The sequence below is a fragment of the Colossoma macropomum genome, unplaced genomic scaffold, assembly GCF_904425465.1.
Source record: "Colossoma macropomum unplaced genomic scaffold, Colossoma_macropomum, whole genome shotgun sequence".
NCBI classification, from domain to species: Eukaryota; Metazoa; Chordata; class Actinopteri; order Characiformes; family Serrasalmidae; genus Colossoma; species Colossoma macropomum.
In genome coordinates, this window is record NW_023494792.1 from 39,811,242 (window position 1) to 39,831,699 (window position 20,458).

The 20,458-nt window shown below is 39.8% G+C and overlaps 1 protein-coding gene across 1 annotated transcript in view; it reads left to right on the top strand.

Annotated features, from left to right (window-relative positions):
- The first annotated feature begins 694 nt into the window (after positions 1 to 694).
- tmem214 (transmembrane protein 214) overlaps positions 695 to 20,458 on the top strand; it is a 35,121-nt gene continuing 15,357 nt past the window's right edge. Inside the window, exons 1-11 of the mRNA XM_036577166.1 lie at positions 695 to 1,065; positions 4,788 to 4,981; positions 10,305 to 10,455; positions 10,921 to 11,055; positions 11,601 to 11,683; positions 12,375 to 12,480; positions 12,776 to 12,857; positions 12,990 to 13,091; positions 13,973 to 14,114; positions 14,789 to 14,880; positions 16,546 to 16,594. Coding sequence (XP_036433059.1) covers positions 906 to 1,065; positions 4,788 to 4,981; positions 10,305 to 10,455; positions 10,921 to 11,055; positions 11,601 to 11,683; positions 12,375 to 12,480; positions 12,776 to 12,857; positions 12,990 to 13,091; positions 13,973 to 14,114; positions 14,789 to 14,880; positions 16,546 to 16,594 — 1,296 coding nt within the window. The 5' untranslated portion in view covers positions 695 to 905. The remainder of the gene's footprint in view (positions 1,066 to 4,787; positions 4,982 to 10,304; positions 10,456 to 10,920; positions 11,056 to 11,600; positions 11,684 to 12,374; positions 12,481 to 12,775; positions 12,858 to 12,989; positions 13,092 to 13,972; positions 14,115 to 14,788; positions 14,881 to 16,545; positions 16,595 to 20,458) is intronic.

Below are 20,458 nucleotides of genomic sequence, written 5' to 3' on the forward strand. Positions count from 1 at the left end.
TTAATGACAGAAAATAAAACACTTATACCTGGCTGCCCATTTTCTGTTTCAGATCAAAACTGCATATGTCATAATTGCATATTTTGTACAGGTAAGAAGCTTTTGAGGCAGCCTAATATCCAGGGCCTGTAGGTAGATTGTGCCTTCAAAATAAAAGGCCCAGACAAAAAGTTCGCTTTGGTTTACAATTTTAAGTTTGGAAAGGCATTTGCACAGAAACCAGACATTATGTGGAATGCCTCGGTCAAAAAATATGCATTTCAGACACATACATGTTATTTTGAACCCTTAATTGGACAATGGGTTGTGTTGGCTTAGTCTGCTTCTTGCTCTTATTAGCTTGAAACCCGTCCCTCTGTTACATCCTCTACCTCACCCTCTTCCTTTGTACCGGTATTAGCAAAAGGCAGGAGTGTCAGAACTTAGGCAACAGTGGAACTGACTTTTCAGGAACCCTAGGTTACAGGGACCCCCATAGGGCTACATCCGGTGGGGTGGAAGAAGAGTCCACTACAAAATATGAGATATTAGGGAAAAGTCCCGAATGTCCTTTCTACAGTACAGAAGGTTTTAGTAAAACAAACGTAAAAGCTTGAAAATGCAGACCAGAAACATGAATTGCCGTGTCTCAGGGAGACATGAAGAATGTTCTCCATGAGCCTGCAAGACAAACCGTATTCAGATCGTAAACGTACAGCGTATATCTATGGTTCAGATGCGCTGTGACGTCGTACCACCAAAGCAGACGTGGCAGACGAGGCGTTTTAAAATACAGTGAAGACTAAAGCAGCTAACTACGACCATTATCTGTAGGAGAAAGGAAAGTACAACGGGGAACCGGCGCTTAACAGAAACATTTTGTAGGGTTTTGTGTTCGTTGACAATTTTGGTGCCTTCAATAAACAATGGCATCATCTGCAAATAACAGTTCTGTAGGTAAATGGGAGGTAGTTAGGAAAGGCAAGAAACAGAGCGGCGTTGCAAAGAGTCAAACCGACAAGAAGTCCAGTGGTGGTGGAAGGAAAGCCCTGAGTGAGTCCAATTTACCAAGAGTTGACACTTATCGTAAGTAAGACGTTTATTTTATTTTTCAATGAAAGTAATTTTCCTCTGAACTGTACGTCTAGTGCCACGTCGCTCGATGGCATGCCTATTTGAAATGCGCTAGCCGCGTTAGCTAGCTGTCATTCTGTTTAACGGGCTAAAGCATCTTGCTAGTTTGCGCTTAGTGTTAAATAATAACGGTACACTTTAAGTGCTTCCATGTTGTTCTTAATCATCTCAACTGAAAGTGGTTTTAACAAAGTACCTAACTTAGATTAGCTAGTTAGGTTAAGTGAGGTCGGACCAGCCAACGCTAGCTAACTGGTGTATTAGCTAGCTAGCTAACCTAACGTTAGCGTTACCTCACTCGAATAATTAACCGGATAGCTAGGTTAGCTAAGCTAACGGTAATTGTCAGTTCCTTCACTAGCCACGTTAGCAACTAATGTTTTGAATTCTTTATGTAGGTGTGTACATTACACATGCTTTTTACTTGTGTAACTGTTAGAAATTTGCAGAAAATTGATTATTTTCACCTGTAGACCTACAGTACAGAACGCTAGCTAGAAGCTAAGCTAATAACTGTTATTCTAGGTTTTGAGGACGATGTATTGTAGAGAACTGTTTGCCAGACGAATAGTCGTTTTTACGTGAACATATAGCTAGCTAGCTAGCTTTTGTCTGACACATAAGCGTTTCGTTTAGATACATTTGACAGTATGGGCGCTAATTATGCATGGAGAGACTCTACAAGAGTCATTTTCTAGGTTAGCACGACATGTTCACAGAAACTAAAAAGCGATGAAAATGCAACTCTGGACGATACTTGCTTTAGTTAAAATTTCCACACGTTTGAAATACTCCTCCTGTAACGTTACTTTGCTGTGTCTGATGGCCTGTCCTAGTTAATGGTCTAAAAGTACTGGATTTTTACAAGTCACAGTCTGTGCTCTAGGGGTTGTCTCTGTACCCGTTTTATATCCACATAAAACATATGACACTACTTTTGTTAAGGATAATCCCTAACTGATAAGAGTGTACACTGTGCTAAATATGTGATTGTAGGCCTCTGGTTGTTCACATTCTTTTTCACTTTGTCAAATTATCGTTGAAAGCTGTGCTGTATTAGTATGTCTTGCAAAGGTTTTACAGATCACCACAAGGTTACAATAAGTGGAATAGACGTTTACTGTTATACTGTGAGTGTATTTCTAAAGTGTGGTTATTGGTTTATTTCTGTTTATTGCTTATAGCTGATTATATAATATTTTGTTAATGTGATGCATACACAGCTTCACTCACTTGAGCTGCTCTGTATAAATCATTAAATGAATTCAACTGGCTTGTAGGGGCCATCTTAAGACAAGGTTAAAATATTAAATTTTGCATCTCCAGGCGTGCACACCTCTGGTCCTGGAGGGCCACTGTCCAGCGCAGTTTGGTAGTTTCTGTCCTTAAATATACCCACTTAATTTGGTAATTAACAGAGTAATTTACACAGCAATTAACACAGTAATCAGGTGTGTTTGTGCAGGTAAATTACCAAACTTTGTTGGACACTGGCTCCCCAGGACCAGAGCTGTGCACCACAGTCCCAAAGGCTTTCATTGTGCACTGAGTGGGAAACCGCTCATGTTTAGTCCTCCACGGGAAATTATTTGCCTACCTTCAAACCAGGTGTGTGCCTCTAATCAGCCTGACAGTGTTATTTTAGCTTGCCAGCTGTATCAAATTTACTTATGGAATGAGGCATTACTATGGACTAGTTTACTTGGGCCTATTTGTATGTGCATGGTTGATTTGCTTGCTGAAGGTAGTGCGGTAGTCAAAAAGTGGCTAGGTGCAGATCTCCAGCATGTTGAGTACATTGTATGTTTTTTCTGTTTCTTTGAAAAAGTACATTTGTGTGGAATTTTACATATTGCTCAAACATAGTAGTGTTACATGTATGTGATGCTGGTTGTTGGTTTTTAGTCAAATAACTTCCAGCATACCTTTCAAATGTAGTAGCAGATGTCCTGCTGGAGTGGAGAGCCAATTCAGCATCTAGTGTGATTTGGTATAGAGCTTTTAAACTGTGTCTTTAATATCTTTCCATCCAGCTGACTAAGATGACAATAGTGATTATCATGATCCCCCTTGCAAGTAGCTATTAATGCTTTAAATGCTGTTTAAGTAGATGTAGGGCTGAGCGGCCAAAAATTTTATAATGTTAAAAATTTTCATGTCAGTTAATATCGATACTTATCATGATAAATGTCAAATCATTATTTCATTATTTTCTAAGTATCCTTTATAGTCAGAACATGACAAACCCTTGCCAAATAATGGAACATTTCACAAGTCTGTCATGGGATAGTAGGAGAAAGTTTCAGGTCAGCTGTTTTTACCAGCTGGAAAAGCACAGCTGTGGTTTTTGGAATATTCATAATTTAATAAAGAAAACAAATTATATTTAGCTGTCTGGTGATGAGTACTAGACTATTCATAAACAATCATTCCTGCCCCATCCATGTCAGAGTAAATCACAGTGTTCAAACACAAGGTGGCAGACATATGGATTTCTCTATTCTATCGTAGTAGTTTGAGGGGTGGACCACAATACATCCGATGTTTGCTGTGTAAAAAGCATTAACTGCATTGTGATTCTCTAACACTACACAAATGACGCCCCCATTTTAGGTATGTTTAAACCGAAATCAGTGTGTGTTTTGTCTTGTTTGCACTACAGTAACATTAATTTGGCCGTGCTGCTTCAACTTCAGCTGCTAAAACTGGCTAGCCTGGGAAGCTAGCGTTCTCCCACTCTTCAGTGCCACACACACAGCATCTTCAGCTTACTTTTGTTTAAATCAGTGCTGTAACATGCATGAACCCAGTTCTTTGTTTCACTTTTGTTGCTTCAGAATGAAAGAACACTAAAATATGACTGAGCGCTGTAACAGCGCTGTAGTTGTGTGGAGCAGACGTGCTTTAACGCTGCTAAAGCTTGTTAGGATGTTAGAATAGAAGTTAGTTCGCTGGCCAGTAGTTATCCCACTTATCTCGTCACTCACACTTGGTTACGGGAGAACAGATCGCCGATTGCTCCGCTCAAACAGGAAATGTTTAACATTACGTTTCATATGTTGCCAAAGTATATTTGGCGACTCATTTTACACGTCGCCCCTCCCTCTCTAATCATGTCGAAAAAGTTGGAAGTGCAGAGTAGTGTTGCTTTCCTTGCAACACATAAAATTTGTTGTTTTTAAGAAGGGAAACATTGTGTTTGTTGTCTTTAAGAAAGGAAGCCTTGTATTTGTTTGAAAGGTCAGTGAACATGTTTTATACATGTTCTTCATGTATGTGCCTCCAATGGGAGACCTGTTCTGTGTGAAGTTGCTGAACTGTGGTTTAAATAAGTTTTTCTCAACATTAACCACTGGATGTGATATTGCTCCACAATTTCCTTGTTAAGCATAGTAGCTTAGCAGGTGCTGTGATTTGAGCAGAGTCAGTCATGCTCAGAGTTCTGGTTCAGTTTTGAAATGTGCTAGCCCTACTTTACTTTTACTCTCTTTTGCGTTTTTTCCCTTTGAGGAATATCATTACAAAATATAAGGCTAAGGGTGAAACGGCAATCCTTTTGCATGCATTGTAAAAGATTTGTGACTGCTTTGAGTAATCTGTTCTGCCTTTCTCCTTTATAGTCAGTGCTCCCTTTGCCTCATGTTCATTGTCATTTTCTTGTTGTTTGACTTCAGTGGCTGTGAAAATGTCCGAGACTATATTTGAGAGTTTTGAGAAGATTGGAAAGAAGCAGAATAAAGAGCAGGTTCCTCCGCCAGCTGAGGCCCAACAGAAGAAACCCAATGCAGGGAAGCAGAACAAGAAATCCCCCTCTAACAGCAGCTCAAAACAGAGCCACTACAAAACCTTGGAGGAAGCCGTTAAAGCTGTGAGTACAAGCTCTCACTTTCACAAAGATTTTTATGCAAGCTTGTAGTTCTCCCAAACATAAGATGTGGAGCTCGTTCTCATACCAATGCATTTTGAAACCTCAATGAAGTTGTAATGGGACTTAACAGGAGTGCTTCTCATGAAGTGCAATTTCTTAAACTTCTTTCCAGTCTTTTGTAAACTTGCTTTCCGTTGCTGTGACCTTTTTGCCACCCGACATATGAAAATATGAGAAAAACTGGTTTTCCATGAAGGAACCATAGATTTAGATTTCAAGCTTACAAAACAGTTTTTACTCTAGGAAGCACTAATGTGGTGGCTCTGGCAACTTTTTTGATTTTTACTACTACAAATGCTTTACTTTCTATGCATTTGCATATATAGTACTGTAGCACGGCATGCTCAAGGAGGATGCTGGAGGCAGGATTCAGTGTTGCAGCAGCCATATTTCTTTAATCACACCAAATAAATACAAACACAACCAAACCAAAGCTCTGCTAAGCCGGCCACTTTTCAGTGGCTTTCAACTAACTAGACTTTTCAGTCTTTTTGCTCAAGCTTTTCAGCTCTTCAGTTCCCGGCTGCTGCTTGTCCCTCTCTCTCTTATGCTGTTCCCTCTCAGCTCTTTAAAAAGTCGCTCACCCTGACAGCCAGATCAGCATCAGCTGGCTCTCATTAAGGGCAGCGTGAGCACCCGAGCTGAGAGGGAACGAGAGCTCGCAGCTCCACCTCCCCGTCACCGCCCCCAGCTTGCAGTGTGGCCGTCCGGGTCGAACGTAAGGTATCCTGAAGCGGCCTCGCTGCGGCACAGGGGGCGGGGCCTGGGCGGCGGAGCTCGGGACTCGCTCCTCGCCTTGGTGCCTCTCGTGGCCGGCACCATCGTCCTCCACTACATGTTGCGTGTATATTGCTGCTGTCTTCTTTGAAAAATAAGCTGCTCAACTCTTTCTCATATTTCATGTGAATGGTTGCTTTTCACATACATCATGCTTTATGTGCACATGCATAATGATTAATCAGTAGCTTGAGGGTCTAAATCTGGATTAACAGAGAAAATCATGAGTTAACCGTGGTTGCATTTGTTAGGTTTTCTGAAGCTGAAAAAAAACAAGAATTCTGTTGCTTGAACATACTTGTGAGACAGGCTGCAGGAGGCAGTCACTTTAGGCACACAGACAGCTTTGCTCAGATTTCCAAGTGACACACCAAATTTATTAGGAAAAAAACTATTACTGGGTATTTTGCACTCAAAACAGACTTAAAGGGGAACTCCACTGATTTTGCAAAATGACTTAATCATTCAATGGTTTAGATGTAAACAATCATTCAGAGTGGTTCAGTGTGAAATGCGCCTTTCTAGAGGAATTTACAGAGTCAGAATTTTTCACCATTGTAGTACTAGAAATCAGACATCTGAAGCATTTAATGGCTCTAAAAGCTACATCCTGCTAAGTAATTACACAGAATGTATATAAATATGTTGCTTGATACCTGAGACATTGTTTTGTGATAGTTTTGTTATAAAGTTTTAGCCTAAAACGTTTTTTAACTTGAACTATTACCACAGGATTACTTCTGTGTTTCCTGTTGAAACCGCATCCTCAACTGAGATCAATGCGCGCAGTGCGCGTGCTTTTGTAGTTACTAGCCTGTAGCTATAGCTATTCAACATGGCTAACGCTGATGTTGTATTTGATTCAGTTACCCCCTTGAATTCATGTTTTCACTTTGAGAAATCAAGTTCTTGGGCACACGCATTCACTGAACAGATAACAACACCAAGCAACACTGGAACTACGGAAAGCGGAAAAGTAAAAAAAAAGGTTTGTATGGCAGCTGTATTCACCCAGTCAGCAAGGAACAGTACAAAAAGTATTTATCTGTACGATTGTTTACTGTTTAATCGAATTGAAAGTAATACTTATCACGGGATCTCAATTATGCCGTGTTGTCTTGGGTGAATTTATATTGAAGATTGGTTGAAAACATGCGTCTGTTCAATCTTTTTATGAAGTTTGCCGCTTTCTGTAGTTCAATGCGTGAATTTGAGGGGGAACTGAATCGGACATAACACCCACAGCAGCTTTTGTTTAGTTTATTTTTATAGTTTTCTTGCCTTTTTTGAAAGATGGCAAAGTGTGTGGCAAAGGAGGTCTGTTTCCAAAATGTCATAGAGCCAGAATACACATATGACTTGCAGCGGCTTGAAGAAGAGAGAGCAAACATGGAAGAGAGAGTGACTGAACTTGCTGGTGCAAAAGCAGATGGACCCAGAACGAATGGAAATTGATGGTGTCAACAACAAAAAACTTGCTACTCTGCTCACCAGTTTATGGGGTAGTACAGCAAGGTGCAGCTGTGATCTATCGCAGCTCCTCTGATCAATAACGTTACTGGCATAAGCTCTGAGTTTTGCTGACACCGTGTGATGCAACGCCTCCAACCCAAACAACACAAAAGGTGTGCAGGATGGAGAGGTATATACAGGGAGTTGTAAGGAATAAATAGTATCCAAAAAACTTATTTTTTCAAATTTAGCATGACATATGAAACCTTATGAGACACGTAAGTTTGGTAACATTTTGGATAGCAGATAAAATGATGATATTTGTAGCGTAGACAAACCAATGTCTGATTCCTAGTACTATAATGGTGAACAATTTGGACTTGGTAAATTTCTCTATAAAGGTGCAATTGACCAAACCAGTCTAAATGATTTTGTTAGGACAGTATTTAGGAAATTTTGTCTAGTTAGGATTCTTCTGTAATACTGGATTCTTATCTGGAGTTGGATAAGATTATGAACTTAAGAACTGTTGTTCTGTAACAGCTTCTGTCCTAAATTTAGTCCTAACTAAAGTTGTCATGGTGACTAAACAGGTAAGATAAGATTTTAGAGTTTCTGTAATACAGCACCAGGTCCATGTTATGATTGCATCATGTAATTCCTGCAGGTTTTTAAGGTGCGTTTTTCAGCTGAGAATCTCCCGCTCTAACACACCCCAAAAGTGTCCTATTGGAGTCAGATCCGGTGACTGGGTAGGTCACTGAAGAAGATTAAACTCATTGTCATGTTCACGAAACCAGTTTGAGATGACTTTTTGCTTTGTGACATGGTGCATTGTCATGCTGGAGGTAGCCATTAGAAGATGAGTAAATTGTGGTCATGTGGGCTGTGCATGTTCAGCAACAATACTCAAATAGGCTGTGGCATTCAAGTGATGATTGATTGGTATTAGCGGACCTGAAGTGTGCCAAGAAAATATTCCCCACACCATTACACTACCTCCAAAAGCCTGTACTGATGACTCAAGGCCGATTAGGTCCATGGATTCATGCTGTTGGTTCCAAATTCTGACCCTATCTGTGTGCCTCAGCAGAAATCGAGATTCCTCAGACCAGGCTATGTTTTTCCGGTCTTCAACTGTCCAGTATTACTGAGCCTGATTAAAGTGAAAAACAATACGAAACATTTTAGTATAGGGGGAAAAAAACTACAATAATCTGGTTGCAGAAGTGTGTAAAAATTTGTATAATTGGGGATTTGGCTGTGTTCAGAATTCATCAGTCACATAAAACTCATGTTAAACAGTAGCTGGTACACACTTTAAACTCTCAGTTAAAGTAACTAATTAACCCTGATTAAAATTTAGCTTACATGTGACAAATCTTCAGTCTTCAAATGTCTGATTCCAAGGGTGCAGTGGCAAGTGAAAAAAAAAAAATCGAAGTCTGGCTAAATGTTGTACGAAGATACATCCAGTCTTCCAAACCTGTGTGGACATTTGTATTGTGGTCTGTTGAAGTTGAACATTTTGGCCGTTATTCCAAAAGGTATGTTTGGTGCAAACGTAACACAGTACATCACCAAAATAACACCATACCCATGCTGAAGCGTGGTAGTAGTAGCATCATGCTCTGGGGCTGCCTTTCTTCAGTCAGATCTAGGGCTTTATTCAAGGTGGAATCATGAACAGATCCGAATACTAGTCAGTGTTGGCACAAAACTTTCAGGCATCTGCTAGAAAGCTGAAGATGAGAAATTTCACCAGTCGTTACAGCAATGATCCATTGCATACATCGAAATCTGTAATGGAATGACATCACCAAAAGATCAATGTTTTGGAATGGCCCGGCCACAGCCTAGACTTTAATCCAATTGAAAATCTGTGGGGTGACCTGAAGAAGGCTGTCTGGAGGAGATGCCCTCACAATTTGATGGATCTGTAATGTTTTTGCAAGGAGGAGAGGGAAAATATTGCCAAATCAAGAAGTGCAAAGCTGACAGACTCTTACACAAAAGGACTGAGTGCTCTAATAAAATTAAAAGGTGCTTCGGCAAGGAGCGTGCACACTTGTGCAACTAGGTTATTTTTTAATTTTTTATTTTTACCCCCAAAATGTTCCTGATTATTTTTACAGTTTCACATTAAAGGTGGAAAGTTCTGCTATGATTAATATGTTTTACATCACAAAAACCTGTTAATTATACATTGTTGTGTAGACTTTTTATATCCACTGTAGATGGCTATAGATAATACTTATAATTTTTTTTGTCCTAAATGCTTGGATCGTTACTGATAAAAGTGGAAAATCTAGGCTAAAGCAGTATAAAACAAACTGTGTTCTCGATCTCTCTCTTTCCCGCTTTCGCTCTCATTCTTTCGTTCCCCCCCCCCTCTCTCTCTCTCTCTCTCTCTCTCTCTCTCTCTCTCTCTCTCTCTCTCTCTCTCTCTCTCTCTCTCTCTCCTTCTCTCCTCTCTGTCTCTCTGTCTCTCTCTCTCTCTCTCTCCTCTCTGTCCTCTCTCTCTCTCTCTCTCTCTCTCTCTCTCCCCCCTCTTGTTCTCTCTCTCCTCTCTGTCTCTCCCTCCCTCCCCTCTTGTTCTCTATCTCCTCTCTGTCTCTCTCTCCCTCCCTCCCCTCTTGTTCTCTCTCTCCTCTCTGTCTCTCTCTCTCTCTCCCTCCCTCCCCTCTTGTTCTCTCTCTCCTTTCTGTCTCTCTCTCCCTCCCTCTCTCCCCCCCTCTCTCCCCTCTTGTTCTCTCTCTCCTCTCTGTCCCTCCCTCCCTCCCTCCCTCCCCTCTTGTTCTCTCTCTCCTCTCTGTCTCTCTCCCCTCCCTCCCTCCCCTCTTGTTCTCTCTCTCCTCTCTGTCTCTCTCTCCCCTCCCTCCCTCCCCTCTTGTTCTCTCTCTCCTCTCTGTCTCTCTCTCCCCTCCCTCCCTCCCTCCCCTCTTGTTCTCTCTCTCCTCTCTGTCTGTCTCTCTCCCCCTCCCTCCCTCCCTCCCCTCTTGTTCTCTCTCTCCTCTCTGTCTCTCTCTCTCAGCTGGATGTAATAGATTTAAAGCAACAGCTTGAGAAAAGTCAGGCTTTGTTCCCTGAGAATCCATGTGTGTGGGTGAAGGATCTGGCTGGATACCTCAACAGCAAACTGATTGCTCCAGACACAGATCCCACACTCAGCAGCTATGCTCACGGTGGGTGTCTAAAAGCTTTGAATCTTTTTCTGTATAATGTGTATTGATGGGATGTTTCTCACTTAAAATGACATCTGTGTAATCTTAGTGTTCAGTAGCCCTTGACAAACACACCTAGCACAATATACATATTAAACTCCTGAAGTTTGTTGTAATATAGAATAGCTAGATGCTTAATACCCATATGGTCATCTTACTTTGTCAGCTTGTTTTTAAATACAGAATTTGATAGATATCTTGGTCCAGTGGTTCCATGCAACCAACTTGGTGCTTTCACATGTCTGTATTAAGGTGATTTAAACTCCTGCAACAGTAGCAGCATGCTGTGAGGTAGGGTCAGTGACAACACTTTGAATCTAGCTTGTTGATAGAAAGTTATGTTTGAGTAGCTGCTTCAGCCCTGCGGCATGGACACAAATATCTTAAGTGTCAATTAGTGGTTTTAACAAAAGGATTTCTGTCTAGATTACCCATATTGTCTTGCGGGCAAGGAGCTGCGCAGCATCGTTAAGAACATACTCGGAAAAGGCACAGACACTCTGAAAGACTTCTTTGACCACTGCATATTCACCATGCTCCGGGAGTTAGACAAACAAGCAGGTAACGCATACATATGTTAATTATTATGTCTGTCCCGAATTCAGTCAGCGGTTAGCAGTGCAAAAAGTAGCGAGTTCAGAAAATGGAGTACTTGTTATTTGGGTTAATTTTCCCCAGTGTTATTTTCTGCGTTCATTTTCTAGCAGGGCTCTTATAGTAGAACTAGTCTTATAGCAGAACTAGTCCTTTGTTTACACTGGTTTATGCTTAGCCGAGGAAGAGCAGTGTCAGTCTGATGCTGTCAGCTGAGCAAAGCTTTGAGCGTATTGTTGGAAAAATCATTCCATGTGTGAGGCAAGGCTTGACATTGCTCAATAGTTTGTGTGGAACCGCAGTGTCTTCAGTAGCATAAAACACTGCAGTATTTTGCAGTTTACCTTTATTAATAACCTACATTTAGCTTGAATTGTGCATTTATTAAGCTAGAATTTACTGGTGGTATTCAGTCACATTTGTAGTTTGATGCTAAATGTGATTTTTTTTTGATTTTGATGTATCTTTTATTAGCTGGTTGTTTCCACTGTCTACCTTTTGTGCTTTCACAGGTGAACCACTGCATGGCTACAGGATGTGCATTCAGGCAGTCATGATGAACAAACCCAAAGTAGCCACGCTGAACTTGTCTGAAGTAAGTGAAAATTCGATATGTTTGGGCTGTCAAAAGATTTGAGCTTTAGGTATGCTCTCTGTTCAGAATAATATAATTTCCTGGTCACTTGCTGCTCTGCGGGATTCTGCTTTGGTTGTTTCTTGAACTTGAGTTTTGATGGTCTTGTATGAAAAGTATGTTTATGTACTTGAAGGTTAAGAAAGAGCACCTCCACCTTTTGAGTATTTCAGAGAGCATCTGCGTTAATGTCTCCTCTGTAGCACTTAACTGGAAAAACAAAGCAAAAAACACTACACAGAATGGTTTGTTTTCCACTGACCTGCAGAGTTTCAACTATTCTGTTATCAAGCCCTTCGTGAGCTGTATTGGGGCAGAGAATACCTGTAACTGTGCAGTCCAGTAGGTCCCCAGGACTGGAGTTGAAAACAATCGATTTAGGGTACCTTGATTGGAGAGTGATCTTTCATTATTTATCTGACGTGTCACCAGTATTTCAGAAAAAACCTGATTTGAAGAGAAACATCCACTAATTATTTGCAACAGTTTTGCACATGATTGCATGTCATTTGCCAATGCAGCAGCAAAGTGGCAGCTTAATGAAAAGTTTTCAAATCTATAATTTCTGTAAATCTTAAATGTATGTATGCATTTGTTTTGCCAGATATTGTTTTGAAAATTAAAGCTTTTGCACATTGTGTGACCTCCACAGCACCTGGAGCTGCTACGCTCCCACCAGAATCGTCCAGCCAAGTGCTTAAGCATCATGTGGGCTCTTGGCCAGGCTGGTTTCTATGACCTTTCCCAGGGTGTAAGAGGTGAGGAGAGGGTTTAGCTTGAGAGACAGGTCAACTTACAAAAGCAGGGACAAAAAAAGGTCAAGGAAGACAGCTTGCTCGACAGTCATGTCCTCTTACTTTATATATATATATATATATATATATATATATATATATATATATATATATATATATATATATATATATATAATCATGCTTATTGCTGCATTCTGGATTTCACAACTTCAGGAACATGCATAGTCACCTTAAATTTGAATGGTTATCTAGCTTGGTGGTGTTGTCTTGCATTAGTATTTTTTTTTGTGTAATGTAGTTTGGCTGGGAATCATGCTCCCTGTTCTTGGTGTGAAAACTCTGTCGGCCTATGCCATTGCATACCTAGAAAGACTGCTCACGTGAGTAACTGTTGGTTTGTAGATGTGTTCTTGTATATGTTGCAGATTTTTAGGTTATTTCTTTGTTAATAAATGTTAACTTTGCCATCCATTTGCAGTATGTGTTTATGACTTACTAAATCTTCTTTTAAGGCTTCATGCTAACTTGACGAAAGGATTTGGAGTAATGGGACCTAAAGAGTTCTTCCCTCTCCTGGATTTTGCTTATATGCCTAAAAATGCTCTGTCAGTGAGGTAATTATTATAGAACACCCTAAAGCTGACATCTGACACACAATTTTAGGTTTGCCCTGAACTCTAAGGCTGATGTAGCTACCAAATAGTGGAAGTTTATACCACACCAGCCCTGCAAACTGCATACCTAAATCAGTTACACTTTCATCAGACATTGAGTTCTTAAGTATTTTCAATTACGCTTGCTTGGTTTCTTAAACTAACGTACTGTTACATATCTATAAAAATGGGTAAAAGTGCATTGCATAGCTAAAACTGATATAGGCCTATATATAAAGGGAAATTGTTTTAATTTGATGTGTTTAAGATTGTTTGTTTCTAAATTGTTCAAACCTTGAAAAATATAGGGTGTAAATGTTAATGGATGACTAATCCCATAAAGTGCCAATAACTATTTAAGCTATGTGAAGTTATTAATTATAACGGTAAATCAATTTGAAATTCAGTAACTTATTTCTCAGAGCTATGACAGTGTCCACTGTAGCAGGGTAAACTAGGCTTCCTTAAGCATAGGTAAACAGCAGGTATAAGTATGACTCTCTTAAGAGTGTTAAGTGTGTTCTGCCCAGTGCTCTGAATGTCGAAGTGTACCTCCTCCCGGTACCTGCTGGTAATGCCCTTGCGATGAAGAGAGGCTACCCATGTGACGGTGTAAAAAAAAAAAATATATATATATATATATATATATATATATATATATATATATATATATATATATATATATATATATATATATATACAGTTGTTTTTTGAAGAACACAATGGTTTTCACCAGAAAATAGCCTAGGTTATCCTTAATTTGCTATAGTGGACACAGTCACAGCTCTGACAAATAAGTTGTTGAACAGCTTATGCATTCACCTGTTTTTTTTCCTCTACAGTCTACAGGAGCAGTTGAGGAGGCTTTACCCTCGACTTAAAGCCCTAGCGTTTGGAGCGAAGCCAGAATCCACCCTTCATACCTATTTCCCTTCCTTTCTGTCTAGAGCCACACCTAACTGTCCTGATGCCATGAAGAGAGAGGTGAGGCATTTATACATACACATTATAAAAATGGTTCCTGAAAAATCTAATCACTCATCTAATCTACTCATTTTTCCTCTTAGCCTAGATGAAGGCAATTGTGCAAGACGTGTTGGGAGTACATTTTTATAGTTCACAGCAGGTCATACTGTGCTGTAAAACACATCAGCAAGTCTGCGCGACCTGAATGCAGACCTGGACACAGTTTGAGTGGGTTGAGAAAAGTTTGGGGGTGTATTTTTACAGAAATAATTTGGCTGTTTGGATGGCTTTTGAGTTCTAGTGTTTAACAGTTTTAAACTAAAGAAACAAAATTTGTGCTTCAAACTTATACATCTGAGGTAAGTGGAAAATTGTGTAAACCTGATTTTTTTGCTGAACTGTTCCTTGAGCTTGGCATATAATTTGATGTTCATTTGGCACACAGTAAAATAACCTTAATTCCATGGGTACGCATGCCCCAATAAAAAAATACATTTATGCAAAATAAAAAATTAATTTAAAAAATGTTGTTAATGTCTGCACATAGGTGTATGTCAAAACCTAAAACAGCATGTTAAACACCAGCTTTACTATCGTACCTAGAAAAAAAAGGAGACATGCACACATCATGTGAGGATAAAATCTCAAAGAGAGAGAGATGACATTTATGTTGTCTTGCTTTTAATCTGTAGTTGCTGAACAGTCTGACTGAGTGCCTGTCTGTAGATGCCCAGAGTTTGGGGGTGTGGAGGCAGCTTTACACTAAACACCTCACCCAGTCCAGGTAAACTTTAATTACCTTTTTGTCGTATAATGACACTTTCAGCTTTACTGAGGCAGTTTATGAGTTTTTTTTAAGAATATAGGATATTGTACCACAGTTATTTCTGATCTTGCAGTGTGATTGGCGGTGGGGAGTTTACTCTAGTGGAGCTTTAAAGGCCCCATTATTACTCAGTGTTCTAAGAGTAACAGGGATTAAAACATTATGTACATTTTATTTAATATTATTTATTACCTTTTTCTGAGAACACCAGGTAAGGATCAGTGGAGCTTTCTCTCCAAGTTAGTTAACACTGTCTGCTCTACACAAACTTCCAGTCATTTTAGTTAGTTTTTTTTACTGCCACAAGTTACTTTGAGGCAAGCTGAAGTTCCAGAGCACATTGGCATTTGTTTTCGATTCCATTCACGTAAAGTAAATTAAGGGGAATCTCTCTCTCTCTCTCTCTCTCTCTCTCTCTCTCTCTCTCTCTCTCTCTCTCTCTCTCTCTCTCTCTCAGCTGGATGTATCTCTCTCTCTCAGCTGGATGTATCTCTCTGTCTCTCTCTCTCTGTGTGTGTGTGTGTGTGTGTGTGTGTGTGTGTGTGTGTGTGCGTGCGCGTGCGTGTGTGTGTGGAAAAACTAATGACTAACGTGAACCCTGTTTCCCCAGCAGACACTATATTGCCAAAAGTATTTGCTCGTTTGCCTTCACACGCATATGAACTTGAGTGACAACCCATTCTTAATCCATAGGGTTTAATATGATGTTGGCCCACCCTTTGCCACTATAACAGCTTCAACTCTTCTGGGAAGGCTTTCCACAAGGTTTAGGAGTGTGTTTATGGGAATTTTTGACCATTCTTCCAGAAGCGCATTTGTGAGGTCAGACACTGATGTTGGACGAGAAGGCCTAGCTTGCAGTCTCCGCTCTAATTCATCCCAAAGGTGTTCTATCTGGTTGAGGTCAGGACTCTGTGCAGGCCAGTCAAGTTCTTCCACACCAAACTCGCTCGTGCATACCTCCACAACAAGATTTTCTAACAGACAACATGCTGAGCATTATGCAAGCTTTCCTATTCATTTTCCAACCAGTGACTGGTATTCTCCTTTATAATGTCTCTGGTTTAATACAGTCATTTGAACATTGTATCAGATATTCAAGTAATGCATTTATTATGTCTGAAGTAATGCATTTGAAGCCTATCTCTGAATATTACTAGACCATGTTAGCTCGATTAAAAATAAGCCCTATCTGCTGAACTGTTCAGTCCAAACCTCATTGTTAAAATCTTCTACTTCATATACGCACAGTGTGTGACTGAAAATGTGCTTTCCTGGGTTTAAACCAGTTTTCTCTTTTTTAAATTTTGCATACAAAAGTGAATGGAGTACGAATAGCATCCCCTTGTGAAGATTCATCAGCTGGCAATTTAAGAGAAAGTTCGAATGCCCTTATTATTAATTATTGTAAAATCATTGCAGATTCGCTGAAAGTAAATTATAACTGACTGTTTTTAATCAAATAACCATGATAGTCCTAATACAGTTTTCACATGGTTCAGCAGTGGTGCTTCCTCATGGTGCATGTTTATTTTTGGTGCAGTGTTTACGTTCTTGTCCGTTGTAAACCTGTCATAAACTTGGATTAAATTCTTATCTTTTTCTGATCTTTATCACCTGCAGCCTCTTGTTAAATCATCTGCTGAATTCATGGACCACACTGTCACCAAAGGTACGGTTGCAGCTAAATCATTTTGGAAGCAATCACTGTTTCTTTCATTTTTTTCAAGCATGCAGTGCGTGGTAATGCCTCCTACTACTCGGGTGCACAACGTGAGCCCAGTTGGCCTAAAGGGGTCACTGTAGCGCAGCAAAACACGTTAAACTCCTAAACCAAATTTAGATTTTAGATACAAATTTCATTTTTTTTCCTGATTCCTTGGGTCAAGACAAACAACTTTGTAATTTGGAACTTTTAGCTCCGCCTACTTAGATTTTTTGCATAATTGCAAAAATTCTACTTTTGCGAACTAGTCCTAAGGTTTTCGCTCCATCCTCATGTAACTGGTGTCAAAAATTCAGAAAAGCCTGAACCTCAATAATTATCAAAAAAATGTATACAAATTAAAGGAGTAACTACACCCTAAGACCTTTTTTTCATTAATGGCTGAAATACACTGCTTTGTAATAATAAAATACACCAGCCATGTATGGATAGATAAATGGATGCGTTGATGGATGGGTAGATAAAGGGATGGATGGATGGATGGATGGATGAATGCATGGATAGATAAATGGTTGGATGGATGGATAGATAAATGGATTAGATGGATGGATAGATGGATAAATGCATGGATAGATAAATGGATGGATGGATAGATACATGGATTAGATGGATGGATAGATGGATAAATGCATGGATAAATGCATGGATAGATAAATGGATGGATGGAGGGATGGATAGATACATGGATGGATAGATACATGGATGGATGGATGGGTAGATAAAGGGATGGATGGATAGATAAATGCATGGATGGATAGATAAAGGGATGGATGGATGAATGGATAGATAAATGGATTAGATGGATGGGTAGATAAAGGGATGGATGGATAGGTAGATAAAGGGATGGATGGATGGATAGATAGATAGATAAATGGATGGATGGAGGGATGGAAAGATAAACGGATGGATTGGATGGATGGATAGATACATGGATGGATAGATACATGGATGGATGGGTAGATAAAGGGATGGATGGATGGATAGATAGATAAATGCATGGATGGATAGATAAAGGGATGGATGGATGAATGGATAGATAAATGGATTAGATGGATGGGTAGATAAAGGGGTAGATAAAGGGATGGATGAATGGATAGATAAATGGATGGATTAGATGGATGGATGGATACATAAATGCATGGATAGATAAATGGATGGATTGATGAATGGATGGGTGGATTGATGAATGGATGGATGGATAGATAAATGGATGGATGGGTAGATAAAGGGATGGATTAGATGGATGGAGGGATAGATAAATGCATGGATTGATGGATGGATAGATAAATGGATGGATTAGATGGATGGATGGTTACATAAATGCATGGACTGATGGATGGATAGATAAAGGGATGGATGGATGGAAGGATTAGATGGATGAATGAGTAGAAGAAGGGGTAGATAAAGGGATGGATGGATGGATTAGATGGATGCATGGATAGATAAATGGATGGATGGATAGATAAATGCATGGATGGATGGGTAGATAAAGGGATGGATGGACAGATGGATGGGTAGATAAAGGGATGGATGGATGGATGGAGAGATAAATGGATGGATTGATAGATGGATTGGATGGATGAGTAGATAAAGGGATGGATGGATGGATAGGTAAATGCATGGATGGATGGATTAGATGGATGGATGGATGGAGAGATGGATGGATGGACAGACAGATAAATGCATGAATGGATGGGTAGATAAAGGGATGGATGGACAGATGGATGGGTAGATAAAGGGATGGCTGGATGGATGGATGGATGGATAGATAAATGCATGGATGGATGGATAGTTAAAGGCATGGATGGATGGATAGATAAATGGATGGATTAGATGGATGGATGGATAGATAAATGCATGGATGGATGAGCAGATAAAGGGATGGATAGATAAATGGATGAATTAGATAAATGCATGGATAGATAAATGCATGAATAGATAAATGCATGGATAGATAAATGGATGGATTGATGAATGGATGGGTGGATTGATGAATGGATGGATGGATAGATAAATGGATGGATGGGTAGATAAAGGGATGGATTAGATGGATGGAGGGATAGATAAATGCATGGATTGATGGATGGATGGATAGATAAATGGATGGATTAGATGGATGGATGGTTACATAAATGCATGGACTGATGGATGGATAGATAAATGCATGGATGGATGGGTAGATAAAGGGATGGATGGATGGAAGGATTAGATGGATGAATGAGTAGAAGAAGGGGTAGATAAGGGATGGATGGATGGATTAGATGGATGCATGGATAGATAAATGGATGGATGGATAGATAAATGCATGGATGGATGGGTAGATAAAGGGATGGATGGACAGATGGATGGGTAGATAAAGGGATGGATGGATGGATGGAGAGATAAATGGATGGATTGATAGATGGATTGGATGGATGAGTAGATAAAGGGATGGATGGATGGATGGATAGGTAAATGCATGGATGGATGGATTAGATGGATGGATGGATGGAGAGATAAATGGATGGATGGACAGACAGATAAATGCATGAATGGATGGGTAGATAAAGGGATGGATGGACAGATGGATGGGTAGATAAAGGGATGGCTGGATGGATGGATGGATTAGATGGATGGATGGATGGATAGATAAATGCATGGATGGATGGATAGTTAAAGGCATGGATGGATGGATAGATAAATGGATGGATTAGATGGATGGATGGATAGATAAATGGATGAATTAGATAAATGCATGGATAGATAAATGCATGGATAGATAAATGCATGGATAGATAAATGCATGGATAGATGAATGGATGGATGGGTAGATAAAGGGATGGTTAGATAAATGCATAGATAAATAGTGGTGTGAAAAAGTGTTTGCCCCCTTCCTGATTTCTTATTCTTTTGCATGTTTGTCACACTTAAACAAACAAATATATAAATATTAGACAAAGATAACACAAGTAAACACAAAATGCAGTTCATAAATGAAGGTCTTTATTATTGAGGGAAAAAGAAATCCAAACCTACAGGGCTCTGTGTGAAAAAGTGATTGCCCCTACCCGTTAAAACATAAATTAACTGTGGTTTATCACATCTTTGGAAAGCTGAGTCAATTTCCCTAACCACACCCAGGCCTGATTACTGCCACACCTGTTCTCAATCAAGAAATCACTTAAATAGGACCTGCCTGACAAAGTGAAGTAGACCACAAGATCCTCAAAAGCGAGACATCATGCTGCTATCCAAAGAAATTCAGGAACAAATTAGAAACAAAGTAATTGAGATCTATCAGTCTGGAAAAGGTTATAAAGCCATTTCTAAAGCTTTGGGACTCCAGCGAACCACAGTGAGAGCCATTATCCACAAATGGCAAAAACATGGAACAGTGGTGAACCTTCCCAGTAGTGGCCGGCCAACCAAAATTACCTCAAGAGTGCAGCGACGACTCATCCAAGAGGTCACAAAAGACCCCACAACAACATCCAAAGAGCTGCAGGCCTCACTTGCCTCAGTTAGGGTCAGTGTTCATGACTCCACCATAAGAAAGAGACTGGGCAAAAATGGCCTGCATGGCAGAGTTCCAAGACGAAAACCACTACTGAGCAAAAAGAACATAAAGGCTTGTCTCAGTTTTGCCAGAATACATATTGATGATCCCCAAGACTTTTGAGAGAATGCTCTGTGCACTGACGAGACAAAAGTTTAAATTTTTGGAAGTTGAATTTTTTGGAAGGTGTATGTCCCATTACGTCTAGCGTAGAAGTAACACAGCATCACAGCACCTCCAATGTGGCTGAATTACAACAATTCTGCAAAGATTAG